We start from the raw sequence: 16,884 nt of genomic DNA, 5'->3' as shown, positions 1-16,884 counted from the left end.
GCGGAAGTCTAGACGTGGTCAAGGATCGGAGGTTTAGCGGAAGTCTCGAATATCAAGATCAACTAAGCAAAAGTCTAAACAACTCAGGTGGACCAAGGTTTGACATCAAGTAAACTTTCTCAAGTAGAGTAGTGAAGATGCACTCTTAGAAAGAGAAGCTAGTAAGTGTCGGCCCAACTTAAGGTTTCACAAGAGACCGAAAGTTGAGATCAGACATCTAGAAAGTTGTCATTCATACTAGTTATATTATGCTTATGTTAACCCTGTAATGCAAGGACTCAAATCGAAAGTTGGCCAGAATCACTGATTCTGGGCGCCCAGATGGAGCTCCAGGCATCCAGAGTGGTCTAAGCACTAGATGTGCTCCAAGCGACCAAAAGTGCAGTTTTCAGCACGTGCTAAGTGGTTGGTGAACGTCAACTTCCAAGCGCTCGGAAAGAATCCATGCATTCGAGAAGGGATAAAGTTTGACATGAATAAAACTTTGGCCAGATGCTTCCACATTAGTGATCCAAGCATTCGGAGATGGATAAGTCAGCGATGAGGTCGAATCAAATAGGCTTCGATGGGGGCGTCTAGGGCTGGTCCAGGCATCCAGATCACCCTATAAAAGTAGGATTCGATCAGTTCTTCAGTACAACTCTTTCCTCGATTGTCCAAGTATTCCTGACAAATCCAAGTATCCGAGATGATGTGTTTAAGCTTCAACAACACTGCAAAATCACTACGAGCTCAAATGAGTCTAGCCTTTGGTAACGCTTTGTCAGTTGTAACTTTCTTTTGTACTCTTGTTTCTTTTGTGCTTATTTACTTTAAGGGTCAGATTATAACCGAATCCATCATTGTAAAGAAATGAGCCTCCTTCCATTTCGAAAGAAAGTTAATAATGAATTATCCATCAAAGCGATCAAGGATTGTGGCTTTGGAGTAGCAGCCAGAGGTTGTGAACCAAGTAAAAAATAAATGTGTCATTACATGACTCTTTAATTTTGAACAAATTATGGGCACGTACGAAGCGTGCTATTCACCCCCTTTAACGCTTTTTTGATCTAACGATTGATATTAGAGTGGGGTGCTCAAAATTAGTGCAACAACCAATCAATCTTGTGTTTCTTTTCCTTTTTTTGTATAGTTAAAATTGGTGCAATTGCCTCTTTCGACTAAATTTTTAGTTTGTCAAAACTACTCGAATTTTGTGTAACACCATTCGACTGACTTTATCTTTCGGGTACTCTATTCTTTCAACACTACTAATCCATGACCAAGTCTTGGAACGTATTATTTTTTTATGTGCTAGATTGAATGACACATCAAGAGGACTACAACACCACACGATCCCCGCTCTTCAACGAAGATGACTTCAGGTATTGAAAGAGCAGCATGGAGTTCCACCTAAACACTCAGGTGAAAATGTGGATCTCTATCCAAATAGATTCACGCTCCCAATAAACTTAGATGGAAGTCCAATTAACTGCACAGACTGGAACCCAACCATGAAGAAGTGGAAGTCGATGCTAAAGCAACTCAGATCCTTCAGTGTGGTTTCTACCAAGGAGGAGCTCAGTCGGGTCGATCCCTTCATAAGCGCCAAGGACTTGTGGAATAAGTTGATAAAGCTCCACGAAGGGACATGGGGCTCAAAAGGTAAGCAAATGTGGTTTGCTTTTAAACAATTTATATAATATAACAATATAGGAAGATGAAATGGCTAGTCAACTCCACGCCCGACAACAACAAATACTCAACAGGTTGCATGTTGTCGGGCAAACCATAGAAAACTGAGACATAATAAGATACGCTCTTAGAAAATTTTCTAGAAACAACTTGTGGGCATCGATAGTTGATGGATACAAGCAGAGCCGGTCCTGGTTGTGCATGGGCCCTGGGTGAAATTATAATTTTTGGACCCTGGATGAGGCAAACCAAAGAAGCCATGACCAAATTTAATTCTTATACCATTTGATAAAGGATGAGATTTTAACCTTCCTAAATTTCATAATACAACCAATTCCATCTTTAAAAAAAAACTCCAAGCTTATTTCTAAATGCAACTAAAACAAATTGTATAATGAGATTATAACATCAAGAGCCTCCATAAGTTGGGACATCATCCAACTTGACACTGAATTACAACATGAACAAGGGAGTTTTATTTTCTATTTAAAGAATGCTTAAGGTGTTCATTCAACCACCACCATTTTGCTAGTTAGATTCAACTGCCAAGAGTAGCAAATCTCCATAAACCAGACATTTAATCTCATGCTTTTTAATTTCTATATTGCAGCACGTACTGCAACTTCAGAAACAAGAATCCTGAAATCTAATTCATCAGTGAAAACATTGATATCGCTTCTTGCAAAAGGAAGACAACTTCCTAAAAAAATAAAGAAGCAATCAAGGTCTTCGAGTAACCATATTTCCTTTGGAATTTCCTTTCAACCACAACATAATGCAAATCCTGTCTCATGAGAACATATTTCCTAGTCCAAGCTGTTTAATCCCGTGCCAAGTTGTGAGAACCAAAGCTGTCTCATGATTAAGAAAAGTGGAGGAGGACCAGCAGAGAGATGAGCTGCAGGAAATGATTGAGGCGTTTATAGAGAAAGTGAAGAGACAGAGGAGGATGGAGGTTCTCATGAGATAAGAATTCAAGGCTATGAAAGCGGAAAATATATTTAATACTTTTTTGTTTTCTTAATCATGAGACAGGATTTGCACGGAATTTCCTAGTCCAACACAGCTTGGCACGGGATGCACACCCTGATTAATTCAAGTCCATGAATAAACCTGAAATCACATGCCTTCAAAAGCCCGAAGAAGCTTGGTGAAAGATGGATACTTAGAAATTAAAAAAAAAATTTGAAAAATAGACGATGTGCTACTGTAAGATTGTGGAGAACCTTTTGGTTCTTTTCTTTTTTTTCTCCCTCCATTAGAAATTAAATTTGATGTGCAATAAGTGTATCCATCTATTCCTACGGTACAAAGATACACACCTGTCCCTGTCGCCTGTCGGGTCTTCCTTTCGGAGGAGAAAGGATGAGGAGTCGCAACTCGCAACCAAGGCAACACCGCCCAGCGCCCGCGGCAGAAGCACTCGGCACTCGGCAGGGGAAGACGGCCAGACGGGGATGGGGAAAAAGTGAGACTGTGAGAGGATCGCCTTCTCTAGGGTTTTCACATGATTGCGGTATACGATGGGGAGGGCCACCGGAGTGGAGCCGCACCGCTGCCGCTTTTGCCGCCTCCTCGATGACGGCGGTGCAGTTGTGCAGACGAACTTGAAGCCGAGGACGATGTGCGAAAGGAGGATGGTGAAGTCGCGATCAATCGATGCCACCGCCAACCCTAAACCCAAAAAATTAAAAGTAAAAAAAATTTGTCCTATAAATTTCTGGGCCCTGGGTCGTCGCCCTGGTTGCCCTGGCCAAGGGTCGGCTCTACATACAAGGTCTCTCGGGACTTGTCTAAGATAAGTTTAGATCAGTTATTCTCTGAACTAGAACTCTATCAATAGATTAACACAAACCAGGTCAAGAAGGATATAACTCTTTTTGCAGGTCAAGTCAAAGAAAGTATGCAAAAGGCTGAACCATCAAAGGAGTTCGTATCTGACAATGACAACAATGATGAAACCACTGTTGAACTAATCAACCTTGTCCAAAAGTTGGTGAAAAAGAAGAAAGGATCCAGCACATGAGAAATCAAGAAAGTGATTTGAAACAAGAAGGATGAATTAATCCAAAAGATTGAATCCTCCTGTTATGAGTGCCAACAAAAGGGGCATTTCAAAGTTGAATGCCTAAAATTGAAGAAGAAGAAATATCAAAAGATGAAAAAGTAACTTAAAGCTACTTGGGATGATTCCTCATCCTCTGAAGAAGAAGAAGAAGAATGCAGCCACTTGGCAATGATGGTTAAAACTGAGTCCAAAATCGAGTCTGAGTCTGAATCAGAAGCTGAGTCTGAATCAAACTACAAATCCGTATCTGTTTCTGAAGGGTCCAATCCAATGTAAACTCAACTGAACAATTTGACTTGTTTAACGTAATTTCTTACTTTAATTCACAAGTTCGCAAAGTATTATAATTTAAATATCCAAGTCTAACATGTCATAAATTAAAATGCTCAATCAAATAAGAAGATTCATAATTTTATTATCATTGAAGTCACAGTATACAATCATTACATTTATTTAGAATAGAATATTCTCCAAGTACCTCTGTCTATAAATTGATCATTGTTTGTCAATATAAATTTATTAGACTCAAACACTAGCCTGAAAAAAACCTTGGCAAGAGTCAACCCTGACACTAAATTCTTTCGGATGTCAAGAACATGAAGTACATCAATTAGTGTCACTTCTTTACCTGGCATCATCTTCAATACCACTTTGCCAAGACCAACAATATTGCAAGTTGTAGAATTACTTGTGAATAGCTTTCTCACACTTATTTGAGCATTATCAATGTGTTGTGTAGCATCGGTGTTGGCCCACCACTGCCTTAGATTTTCCACCAAATTTGTTTCAAATACAATGATAGTCAGGTCTAGTTCTAACATATTTATGGCACTAACTTATCTTCGATCATATGCACTTGATTGAATTTCTTTGGATGTCATCAGTCTTTGACCTTGTGATTCAGTTTGTCATAATTGTGACATGTTCCTTGTAACTTCTTGATCTTCCCTTGGCTTTGTCCTCTATTAGGATTCTTTCTCTTCTTGCTAATGTTCCATCAAATTTGCCTTAGCATACATAGGCATTTACATTGATTTGGACTGCTTGCAATTATCTTCTTTAATCAGCAATTTTACAAGTAGATCTTTTAAGTCTCATCTTCTTTTGTGTGAGCTTTAAATAATTTATAAATTCCCTCCATTTTGTTGATTTTTCATCCTAGGAGGAGGAGGAGGAGGAGAGAAGGACTTTTTTAGGAATATTCTTGCGAGAGTTCTAGGTACTTCTTCTTCTTCAGCAAAAGATTTTAGGGACTTTTGGTCTTATGACCATTAATATTCTTGCGTTTGACCACGATGATTCTAGATACTCCAATTTATACTATCTTTTCCTATTACATGCAAAGCAAGTAATAGAAGACTTGGGTCTAATTCTACCTTTTGTTTTGGTTCTTTTGTTAGTGATTTTAAAGACCTTTTTTGATGTCCCTTTTGTTGATGTTTTTGTTCTTTCTCATAAATATTTTAACTAGATGCGCTACTTTGGTTGTTTGTAGATTCTTTACTTTCTAAATCAAAGGAGTTGTTATTGGATTCAGATCAAGTAGGTTTCTTCTTTTTAGATTTTTTTTCTCCGCTACAAGAGATAATCCTTTGTCCCCTTATCATTATGATTAGCTTGTTTTTGATGAAGTTCGAACTCACAAAATAACTCATCAATTTTTAAATTAGATAAATCTTTAGAAACTTTATATGCATCTACTAGGGAAGACCATAAAGGGATTCTAGGGAAGGATTTTAGGATGTGCCTTATATATCTCTATTGTCTTCTCTCCAAGGATATGGAGACCATTTAGGAGTCCTTAAACCTCTCATGTGTTTAACTTACTAATTCTCCATCCTTAAAACTAAAGTTCTACGATTGATTAAATAATAAATCTTTTTTAGCTACTTTGGGGTCATGTGTACCTTCATGTAATTTATCAATTTTCTCATAGTTCTTTTGCGCTTTTAAAGTGGTTGATCTTTATGTATTGTTTGGGGGATGTGTCCCCTTTGTAAGTTGCATTGTAAGGTGATTGTAGCTTTGACATTCACTTGAGCTTTCTTCTTCATCTTTGTGGTCAAATTTTTGGATTTTAAGATGGATCCATATTCATCCATCAACATCTCAAAACCTTTAACAAAACTAAATTATGCATAACCTTTTCAATAGGAGAAATTAGTGTCATCAAAGTAGGGTGGCCTCATCGTGCTAAATCCTTCTTGTAGAGTCGTAGAGAAATCCTTCCTTTAATGGTTAGTCCTTAGGAAGTAAAGCATTGCTCTAATATCAAATGTAGGATTTAAAAAAGGTTAGAGAGGGTGAATGGCCTTGAGAAAGAAAAGATTCAATAAGAAGGCAAGTTATTTTGCAAAAACACAAGTAATGACCAATAAAGGAAATACACACAAATAAAGAAAAGAAAGCAATATTAAATTATTTTAATGTGGTTTAGTAGTACCCCCAACCTCCTACTCCATAACCTATGACTTTTCAATAGGTCACTCTATTAATTCCACTATTTTTTTTTTTTGACACTTCATGGAGGTGAAGAAATCTCTTATAAACTTAAACTTTGAATACAAAAGAAAAAAAAAAGAAATTTACAAGAGAGAGATAGCTTAAGAAAAATATTAGTTATTGTAGATGAATGATTATTTCATAAGAAATCTCTAGAAACATCCAATTTGCATACTACTATCGATTAACTGTAGGATCTGATGGGATCGATAAAGGGAGTTGAATATTGATTGTATCTTTTGCTTTCGTTCGTTTGTTCTTTCATTTCTATCAAAGTTAGTAGTAGCAGAAACATAATAAAGTCGTAAAAGAAATACAAGTGGGATTTACTTGATTTCCAACCCCTGAAGGGTACTCAAAGGCTTATGTATGGGAGGCATCGTCCACTAGCTTTATCTCCTTCCTAAAATTTGTTCAAAGGTAGAGAAACACGTGTTACAAATTACCAACACAAGTATAAAAAATATAGAATTAAAGTACAATTTGTAATGAAACACAAACAACTTTGCCAAGTCGATCTGGAAGTCCGAGCGCAGCGCACCACTCCTGAAACTTTTCGATCATATAGCTTCGCCACATGTTTTCTTCAAGTCAATTGTCTTCAACCATAACTTCTAGAGAATTTATATCAATCACTTGGTCTTATTTGATCTACTTACAAATTTATCAAATCTTTAATCATCCTTGTTCTACCAAAACTTCCTCTTATTACGTGACTTATTCCTTGCATACACCTGTCATTTTCTAACTAACCCTTTATTTAACATCAAAATCGATTGCACCACACCGGATACTCATTCTCTTCTATTTTTTAGATTCTGTAAGTTCTCTGGTTGAAACTCCAAAAGCATAAGATTTTATAATCTCTAAACTCTTGCAAGGTTTCTTTCTTATTTTTATCTTTGTAAAAGAAAGCTTTCTATACGAGATTTCTCCCCCTCGCGAGGCAGAATCAATTTTTTGTGGAATTTTTAATAGTAACTCACCTAATGAGCAAGTAGACCGTGACATATATCTCTTGATTTTGCTTCAAAGACTCAAAAACAAAAGATGAGTGCAATGACAATTGCCACACATTTATGGACTAGATTCACTTTTTTAAAATGCCCAAGTTGTCATCAAAATCTAAATTTTCTAAACAAATTTTACTAATATGGTTACATCATATCATATAGATTACTTTAAAAAAATATGTAATTCATGTCTATATAGTTTTATCTACATTATCATTTAATATTAATATCATTTCATAGCTTCAGAGGAACTCTTCAAGTCCACATAGCTTAGCTCTGTTGGACCAAGTAAACTCTGCCATAAACCCAGCGTCTTCCAGGCCTGGAGAAGGATTGCTGCATTACAATATGGAACAACAAAAGCTGAATTAGATGACGATAATCATTATGAATATATAAAAAAGAAAGCATATATATTTCCAACAGCTTGAGCTTTTGGTAATTAGTTGCTCAATCAAAGTTTTCATTAGAATATAATCTGCCAGCGAAAAAAATATTCTAAATTAAAACAATATACATTTAGTACAAGTATATAAAAAGACATAATCTTGGTTAAAATCTTGAAAGTGTTAAAAACTAAAACAGTATCCAATTACTCATGCTTAAACACAATGGATGAGTATATTGACACTATTCTTGAGGATATGATTCATAAGTACATGGAATACCACACACATAATGACTCCAGTTTGCAACCAGAATAGAGTAAACAGTTACTTTTACTTTTAGCAGTTTTTATAATTATTCTCATTTTATTTAAGCACTTGATATTTATTATACATTCACGATAGACCAACAAAGAATATGATCTAATACCCACAGATTCAGGCTACAAGACAATTGAGGAATAAGTGTGACACATGACTTGAGAGTTAGAAAAGACAACCTATGTTCTGATTCCATGTAAAGAATTGGATTGTTTAAATGGACGGCAATACTCACCACCACTTTTGTTTGAAACTCCAAGGCAGACTCACATACATGACAATGGGCAAGGTGAAGCTGAGCACTAGAACTTTCTGCTCTAACAAAAGTAAAAACCTGGATAACAAAAAATAGGTTGTAGGATTACATAATTGCACATTTGAACATTAGAAAGGAAATATTGTGATGTGAACCAACCTCCTCTCCACAATTTGGGCATGAGCCTCTCATTGCAACTAATTCACTCCTCCAAAGGCCCTTCAATGCTTGAACTAAAACCAAACAACCAGACTTAGCTAGCAGCAATCCCACTTGTAAATGTAACAAGGTACTTGATAGAACAATTCAAAAGAAAATGGCTATTATAAATGCACGGTAAAAAGAACTTTGGATTTCGTTTTCATGTGTTTTAAAACACAAAAGAAAAGGTCAAGAGAACAATTTGGATCTGAACTAGCATTCACTAGAATGTTCATTATGTCTAAAAGCCAAAAGACTAAAAACAACAATTTCATAGATGAGTTTCTATGACGCATAACATTGGGCACACAGGTACATTTTTCACCTTTTCATCACCACTGATAGACTGGTAGCCACAATTTATTGGCACAAGTCGTTAACAACAGAATTTTATGGTATTGCCAGAATGACATGCTACTATTTGACTGAAAAGATAATAATAATGTTGTTCATAAAACTGCAGGAAAATTCTAGTAAAACAATATTTGGGATCATATGGATGTAACTTACTTGAAGCATAAGCAAGAGGAAAGCCGACTAAATAGCACAGTACCAATGTCAGAGTTTTGTTAACCATCCCAAGGGACCCAATTGTCGATCTTTCAATATAAAAGAAATATCTTGAGCCAATGTTATCAGCAAAGGCATGACTGATGACATAGATGACAGGCACAAAGATTGCAGTTGATCCAAATGCAAGCAGAAGAAGCCAAATACTTGCTAAAGCAAACTCTTGCGAAGGATCCTCCTGCCCTACAACCAAATCATATCCAAATTCCAAATATGTTAAAGGGAATTAGAGTGATTTTTTTATTAAAAAAGAAAGGAAATAAAATTAAGTATGATCATATACACCTACCCTGTATTTTCAAGATATTCAAATACCTTCCTCCTTTTTAATTTAGCCTCCCTGCACTTTTGTGTGTAAATTACCTTCCTCTAATGCCATAGTGATCGGTATATCTTTTTGTAATATGACATGGTAATCTAGTAGTAGATATATATTATCTGACGGTAAATCAAAACATATTGGCACTTTAAGGAGCTAACTAGAATATCCAAAAGTGGAGAGAGGCAATTGATCCCAAAAAATGTGTAGGGAGGCATTTCAAAATTGGAAAAAAATATATGAAGGATTGGAATATACATTCTGCTAGGAATTTGTGTTGTATATTACCTCAGCATCTGCATAGGTTGAATGACGCCTAAGGCTACATCGAGGATATTTCACAACTGATTTGGAGCCACACAGTCGCAATTTCAACTGCCATTCATGAAATATCACATGTAGTTAAAAATATCATACTAACAATATTGATAATTAAGAAAGGTTGGAAGGATAATAAATAATTTTATTGTACCTCAATTTTATCAAACATATCATCGATGATCAAAGGGTTACCATTATAATATGATTCACGTGCCTGCAACAACAGAAACAAAAAAAAAATGAACAAGGTGCATTCATTTTTTCATATATAGAAGTTCTAGGGAGCTCATTTGATGGTCACAAATGACCAACATCACAACCATATCAGAGAATCAGAGATTTGGCATCTGTACCTTCTGTAAAAGCAAAAACAGCACTCCACATTCCCGTTTGAACAATTACATCGAAGTCAAGTAGTTCAATTAATTCAATGTACAATGATGGTTCAGTTAATTGATATATGAACATGCAATTTAGTATCAAAATTGTACTTGGAGTTGGAGGCCACAACTAAGTATTAGCAGTTTAATATGCCCAAAAAACCTACGGAGATCAGTCTTATTAATAAAAATGTGGTGCTCTACATTTTAGTACAATGAAGCATGACCTCATCTCAGTTATGTTGATTGAGTAATCGTATGTGACCACAAGAGTAAGTAATGTCTCGACAGAAGTAAAACTGTTTCAAAACCCCCCTTTCGATAGGATTTTAAAGATCAAAGTTCTTAAGAGAGCAAAATAAAGAATTTATTAAAATTTCCAAATTGCTTCCCAATTCAATTCTTTTTCTCTAATTCCAACCAAAGAAAATGGAAGTTCTACTTTAAAATACACGCATAACAAGTAAACAAAAATAACAGTGGCAATCAGCTGTCGAACCCTAATTTTTCTAGAATTAGGTAATATGCACGCCCATGAAACTACCTGCTGATAGAGCTCCTCGAGCCGCTCCCGAGTGGCCGTCTCGACAGGGCCCACGTAGAGGCAAGAAGGGCCCTCCGCCGTGAGTGCCCGCGCCGGCGAGAGGAAATCCCGCCCGCGGCCGCATGCCGGCGGCCGGAGCCGATCACGGGCGGAGAAGGGGTGAGCATGGAGGAAGCGGAAAGCGGCGGCCGCTGAGAAGGACGGCGAGCGCATGATGCGCGCGTGGGCGGAGCATCCACGGGGGGCGGCGGCCATGGGGCCACGGCTTCCGCGGCCTCCGCTTTAAGAAAGGCTCGTGCTCGACGCACCACCACAAGACGAGACAAACAGACGGACACGGCGGAGTTGCGTCTGGATTCGTGACTTGTCACGATTGGATATTTTAATTTCTGCGGTGGCCAATCTCCATTAGCCAGAAAAATCAATATCCACCTAAGAAAATTAAGTTTTTTTGCCATTTTTGGATGAGAGGGTTCGAGTAGTAGTATTCGATCGAGATACGCATCGAGACTTTGTTCAATTCGTGTTTATCCGTTGAGTTAAATCCATTAATCTACCATTATTTCATTAAAAGATAAAAATAATAATAAATTCAGTACTATTGACTATCTCTAGGATGATCTGACTATCTCTAGGATACGATCGATTTTACGCAGCAATTATAGTTATCGAAAAAATAAACCGTGGTCTTTTGAAAAAAGTGTAGTTTAAAAGATAAATTTTATTATTTTAATGATGTCATATGATTTCATAATTATATATGAAAAAGTAAATCAAAAAATTATAGTCAACTATTATAGAAAAAATATTACTTTAATTTTAGATTTGATCTTTATCATCATCTTACATATGAATGTATTCAAGAAAATATGACTAATATGATAGAAATCTAACGTCTCATTTGAGGTTGTTAATTGTTGAGGTCGCACTCGGCTTATGGTGGGAGCTAAGTGTTTTTTCTACTTTGACGTGCAATTGAGGAGAGAATGGGAGTTAAAAGGTTGGACTTTTCAATCTTGAAAACTATATCTAGGCCTTGCAATCTCTCTCTCTATATAGACTTCCTCTGTCCTTTTTTTCTTCTCCTCCATCAACACGACTGTTGACTGCTGGATTATGTTGATTATAAATTAGATAGAAAAAATATGAGTAAAAGTTATCAATTCTTAAAATTATCCTTAGCTGGTTTAGAAGAAAATAATGTTATGTTACTTTATCAATTATTGAGGCAGAATGTATAGATATGGAAGGGTGTTTAATGCAATTGTTATGAATGATGCACACTTTAGAAAATTTTGAATTAAATTACAAAAATATTAAGGTATTGATTAATCTAAGTCCTATTAATTTAACTTGTGCATCATTTTAGAACAAAATATATTGAAGTTAAACATTACTTTGTGTGAGTTCACATTACTAAGAGAGATATTATACTTGATTATATCAAGTGTAAGTCAAACCTAATTAATATTTTAACTAAACCTTTAGCTGAAGCTGAACTTAATATCATTGGAAGAGAACTTGGTATGTATATGTACAAAGGCGGAGGCACGTAATAGGTTACCCGGGCTATAGCCTGAGTAATTTTTTTTAGAGTTTTAAATTATCAATTGATTTTTTTTAATAATAATCTGAATCTATTTTTTAAGTATACAGCTTGGGTAAAATTTTTTTAAGTTAACAATTAATTTTTTTTAATATATAGCTCGGTTTAAGGAAAGAGAATATTTTTTTTAATAGAAGTCACAGAAGGAAATTTAGAAAAAATAAAATACCTAACCCTCACATAATTTTTTCTTCCACCGTGATTTTTTCTTCCTCCTCACTCGCCTGGCCGCCTGACCTAACCCTCGCGCGATTTTTTGTTCCACCGCAATTTCTTCTTCCTCCTCATCCGCCCGACCACCTCCATCGCAATTTCTTCTTCCTCCTCACTCGCCCCGCCGCCCGACCTAACCCTCACGCGATTTTTTCTTCCGCCGTGATTTCTTCTTCCTCCTCACTCGCCCCGGCGCCCGATTTCTTCATACTCTTCTGTCACTGTTCCACTCCACAATTGCTTATGAGTTTTCTTTCTGTGAATCACGACTATTATAAGCGATTGCAGTCGGCGTGACTATTGATTCTGAGAGATATATATTTGCTCACAGAGATACAGGTATTTTCTTATGATAGATAAATTATTATATAAAATTAAAATTGTTACTGTATGCATATCTTGCAAAAATTTATTGATGCTCTTTCACCATCCAACATTTCATCATTTCCTATTTGCATGTCTTACAAAATTATTTCTACTTGTATGTATGATATGTTGATATTACTTTTGTGCAATATAAAATGTATTTCATTGTATCTGTTTATAATTTAACAACAATTGAATTTCTCTTCAATGATTGTGAATCATGACTGTGGTAATCGATTGCTCCGTAATTGTTGTACATCATCATTCAAGTCAACTTCTTCTGTGATTGTTCTATCAATTTTGCAATTGCTCCTGTGAATTATTTGCAACTATTATAAGTGTAAGTAACTGCTATCTTCATTTTAATTTTCTGCACAATTTTGCTTTGATCCCAAGATTAATTATGGATTGAATTCTTTCTTTTTTTATCACAGTTGAAATGCATATTTAACTACCTAATCATATGATTAAAATACATGTCTAATCAAAGTTTTAATGCATTATTAGAGTTAATTGAAGATTTTTTACAAGATGTATTGCTAAGCTTTAATTTTTAATACGTGGTTATGCTTTGTAAAGGGGGGCAACATATTTTTATTTTTTTTACTAATATTATTTTATGCAAAATTTAAACTAGTCAATTTCTTAATTATTTTCTACTCTTTTAAAATTTTACTAATTTAAATCATTCTTACGTGGAATATTAAAGAACACAATTATAAATATTTTTAATATTTTTTAATTCAATAAATAATGTTAAATTTTAGCTACTATTGTTATTGTTGAATCTATATAGGCGAAGGTGAAATTTATATTAGAAATTATTCTTTAAAATTTATAAGATTCTAAGCTGATCATGTCAAAATTTATTTGTGTTAGATTATTTTAATATCAAATCAAGAGAGAAAAAGGAAAACAATATTCTATCATTCTTTAAGCCAAGAATTGATAATCCTTTATCATTCGAGAGAAACTGAAACTAATACATCCATTCCTAATGGGAGTTCAAACCTCCCTCTAAATCTCAAAGAGTTGAGTTTGATAAAACTTCACTTGAATAGGATCCTGGATTGCGTATTTCAATGTGGCGACATCCTGTTAATTATCGTGATGAAATTAGACGAGCTTATATCAAAATGGGGTCATATCAACCTAAATTATAGGAGTACCCATGGTCTGAATCTGGAAAGCAACATCGTCGATTTCAATATACATGGTTTAAAAAATTTCCATGGTTAGAGTACTCTCCTTCAAAGGATGCAGTATTTTGTTTTCCGTGTTATCTATTTGAATCAAGTGAAGCACAACAATCTGCATTTACAATTGAAGGGTTTAAAAGTTGGAAACGCGTTAATGATGGAGCCAAGTGTGCCTTTTTGTCTCATATGGGAAGTTCTAATTCGGTGCATAATAAATCTGCAAAATCTATTGTTGATGTGATGAATGTAACTCAACATATAGATAAAGTTATGAATCGAAAATTTTTTGAATAGATTCAAAAGAATCGATTAAGATTTGCAGCAACAATTGAGAGTGTCCGTTGGCTTAATTTTGCAAGCATATTGAGAGGTCATGATGAATCTTCAGATTCCCAAAATCATGGTAATTTCATTGAGATGCTAAAACTTTTGGGAAAATGAAACGCTAATATTGGCGATGTTATCTTAGAGAAAGCTCCAGGAAATGCAAAGTATACCTCACCAGAAGTTCAAAAAGAAATCTTACATATTATTAGTAACAGAGTCAGAAATAAAATCCGTGATGAAATTGAAGATTCTAAATTTTGTATTTTGGTGGATGAAGCGAAGGATGTATCTAACAAAGAACAGATGACTATAATTTTGAGATTTGTTGATGTATATGGTTTCTTGTGAGAGCATTTTTTTTTCAAATTGTGCATGTTCATGATACCAAAGCTGCAACACTTAAGAAAGAAATATGTGATGTCCTCACTAGATATAATCTAGAAATTCATAATATGCGAGGTCAAGGGTATGATGGTGCTAGCAACATGTGTGGTGCTTTTAATGGATTGCAAGCTTTATTTCTTAAAGACTGTCCCTATGCATATTATGTGCATTGCTTTGCCCACCGACTCCAGTTAGCGTTAGTTGCAGCTGCTGAAAAGGAGATCTCTATATGACTTTTCTTTTCGAATATGACAACTATTGTTAATCTTGCTACATCTTCTTCCAAACGCAATACTGAGTTACAATCTGCTCAAGTTAATGAAATTGCACGTTCTGTTGTTGTCGGTGAGCGCGAGACTGGGCGAGGAGCTAATCAGATTGGTACTTTGCATCGAGCAGGAACTACTCGTTGGAGCTCCCATTTTGATTCTATTTGCGATTTAATAGATATGTATGATGCAACTATTAATGTGCTTGAAAGTATTATCACTGATGGTTCCTCTACTTCGATGCGTGGGGAAGCTGGTGGTTCCTTAATAGTGATGAAGTCTTTTGATTTCATTTTTATTTTGCATTTGATGCATAAAATTATGGGGATCACAGATTTACTTTGTCGTGTCTTGCAACAAAAGTCTCTTGATATCATAAATGCAATGGATTTAGTCTCTACAACTAAAGCACTTCTCCTAACATTGAGAAATGATGATTTTGATATTCTTCTTTCATATGTCAAATCATTTTGCATAAGATTGGATGTTGATATTCCGGAGATGAGTGCTCGTTATAAGCATCTTAATCGTTCATGCCAGCAAAAGGATACCATCACAGTTGAGCATCACTTTCATTATGATATATTTAATGCTGCAATAGATTTTCAGTTGGAAGAGTTAAACTCTAGATTCAATGATGAGACAATCGAACTTCTTATACTTAGTTCTGCTTTGGATCCAAAAGATAATTTTAAATGGTTCGACATTGATAAGATTTGTACTCTTGCTGAGAAGTATTATCCTATGGACTTCACTGAACAGGAAATGCATAATTTGAGGTGTCAACTACAACATTATGAGCTCGATGTAGTTTGTCATGAAAATTTTTAGAAAATGTCCACTATCTCAGAATTGTGCCGAGGTTTATTTGAAACAAAAAATTACAATATTATAATTTGATCGACAAGTTGATCCGTCTAGTTTTAACTTTGCCTGTTTCTACGGCAACTACAGAGCGTGCATTATGGATCATCTTTGTATCTTTGGAGTTTGGTATTGAAGGTATGCACATTGCACACTAGAACACAACTTAGTTTGGTATTGAAGATTCTGTTATGCAATTACATTGTTATGATTATCATGGTACAATCCTCAATCTAACCTAAATATTTTTTTTCCAATCAGGGTCTGCATTGTTGCCAAAGATCAACTTATTATCATTGGTCATCAAGAGGGTGATTTTATGACTAAACCTGGATCATCAATTTTCAAATGTGTCTGAAGAAGTGAGGTTAGTTATCATTCTTAAGTCAATACTTTTTTTAAAAAAAATCATTGTAGATTGTTATTTGTATTCAATAGGAGTATCCAACATGGTATTGATGAAAGTGCCCGATGTGATTGTTTCTAATTGAATTTTACATGTGATCAAGAAAAAAACCTAGTGAATTTTACATGTGATATAGAAAAATACCTAGTGCCCAGTTAGAGTGTAAATGTCAGACATGGGCTCAAAAGAAAAAATGAGTTCAAGTAATAAAGATTATAGGATCATTTAATGTTTATTTATTTTTATAAACTTTGATGTATTTTATTCAAAATCATGTCTAAAATGGTGGGATTGAATTTACTGGTATGGTATTCGCGTTGCAACACTTATATTATAGTGTTCCATGTTTTTCAACTAGTGACTTCTTTCTTAGTAGTTATTTAGTTTAGCACTCTTATTTTTATATTCCTCAAATTCTATTCTTACTTATCTAGGTTGTAAACAGTGATGTCTACATGCTTGATAATGATATGAAATGGAAGGTACTTCTGCCCATGCTCAAACCAGATTTTAACATAGAGTTTGCATGGGTTAATGTTAACAATTCAATTATAATTGTTGGAAGTACAACAGAAAAATATTTTATAACAAAAAAGATCGTGTTAGTTGGAGAAGTGTTTCAGCTCAATTTGGATAAATTCGTAGGAATTTTTTCTTTGTATAGAAATTAATTTTGTGAAGAAATTTATTATTTG

General features: G+C 35.0%; 2 protein-coding genes across 2 annotated transcripts; one reads left to right on the top strand and one right to left on the bottom strand.

The window, feature by feature from the left end:
• Positions 1 to 7,374: 7,374 nt before the first annotated feature.
• Positions 7,375 to 10,882, bottom strand: LOC141816478 (uncharacterized). The gene is made up of 7 exons (XM_074704250.1): positions 10,556 to 10,882; positions 9,783 to 9,845; positions 9,599 to 9,685; positions 8,932 to 9,169; positions 8,380 to 8,453; positions 8,200 to 8,298; positions 7,375 to 7,593 (listed from the first exon to the last, which is right to left on the bottom strand). The coding sequence occupies exons 1-7, from the start codon at positions 10,808 to 10,810 to the stop codon at positions 7,528 to 7,530; spliced, it is 882 nt and encodes a 293-aa protein (XP_074560351.1). The 5' UTR covers positions 10,811 to 10,882; the 3' UTR covers positions 7,375 to 7,527.
• A 4,016-nt stretch (positions 10,883 to 14,898) lies between these two features.
• LOC141816477 (uncharacterized) lies at positions 14,899 to 16,671 on the top strand (the record flags this gene model as incomplete). Its single annotated transcript, XM_074704249.1, has 3 exons — positions 14,899 to 15,726; positions 15,874 to 15,921; positions 16,624 to 16,671. Coding segments are annotated over exons 1-3 (924 nt in total), but the record flags the coding sequence as incomplete, so codon positions are not given.
• Positions 16,672 to 16,884: the final 213 nt, after the last annotated feature.

This window comes from Curcuma longa, unplaced genomic scaffold (assembly GCF_044706935.1).
Source record: "Curcuma longa cultivar G26 ecotype Majalengka, Jawa Barat unplaced genomic scaffold, ITB_CL_G26_1.1 contig_16880, whole genome shotgun sequence".
NCBI classification, from domain to species: Eukaryota; Viridiplantae; Streptophyta; class Magnoliopsida; order Zingiberales; family Zingiberaceae; genus Curcuma; species Curcuma longa.
The sequence above is the reverse complement of the archived record's forward strand: the minus strand, read 5'-3'. Positions and strand labels throughout refer to the sequence as shown.

Bases quoted from the DNA above. Each gene is read 5' to 3' on its own strand.
- LOC141816478 (XM_074704250.1), bottom strand. From the start codon at position 10,810: ATGGCCGCCGCCCCCCGTGGATGCTCCGCCCACGCGCGCATCATGCGC. The intron at 8,299-8,379 runs GTTGGTTCACAT...TTTGTTATCCAG, and splicing joins GCCCAAATTGTGGAGAGGAG to GTTTTTACTTTTGTTAGAGC. The intron at 7,594-8,199 runs GTGAGTATTGCC...ATTGTAATGCAG, and splicing joins AGTTTCAAACAAAAGTGGTG to CAATCCTTCTCCAGGCCTGG.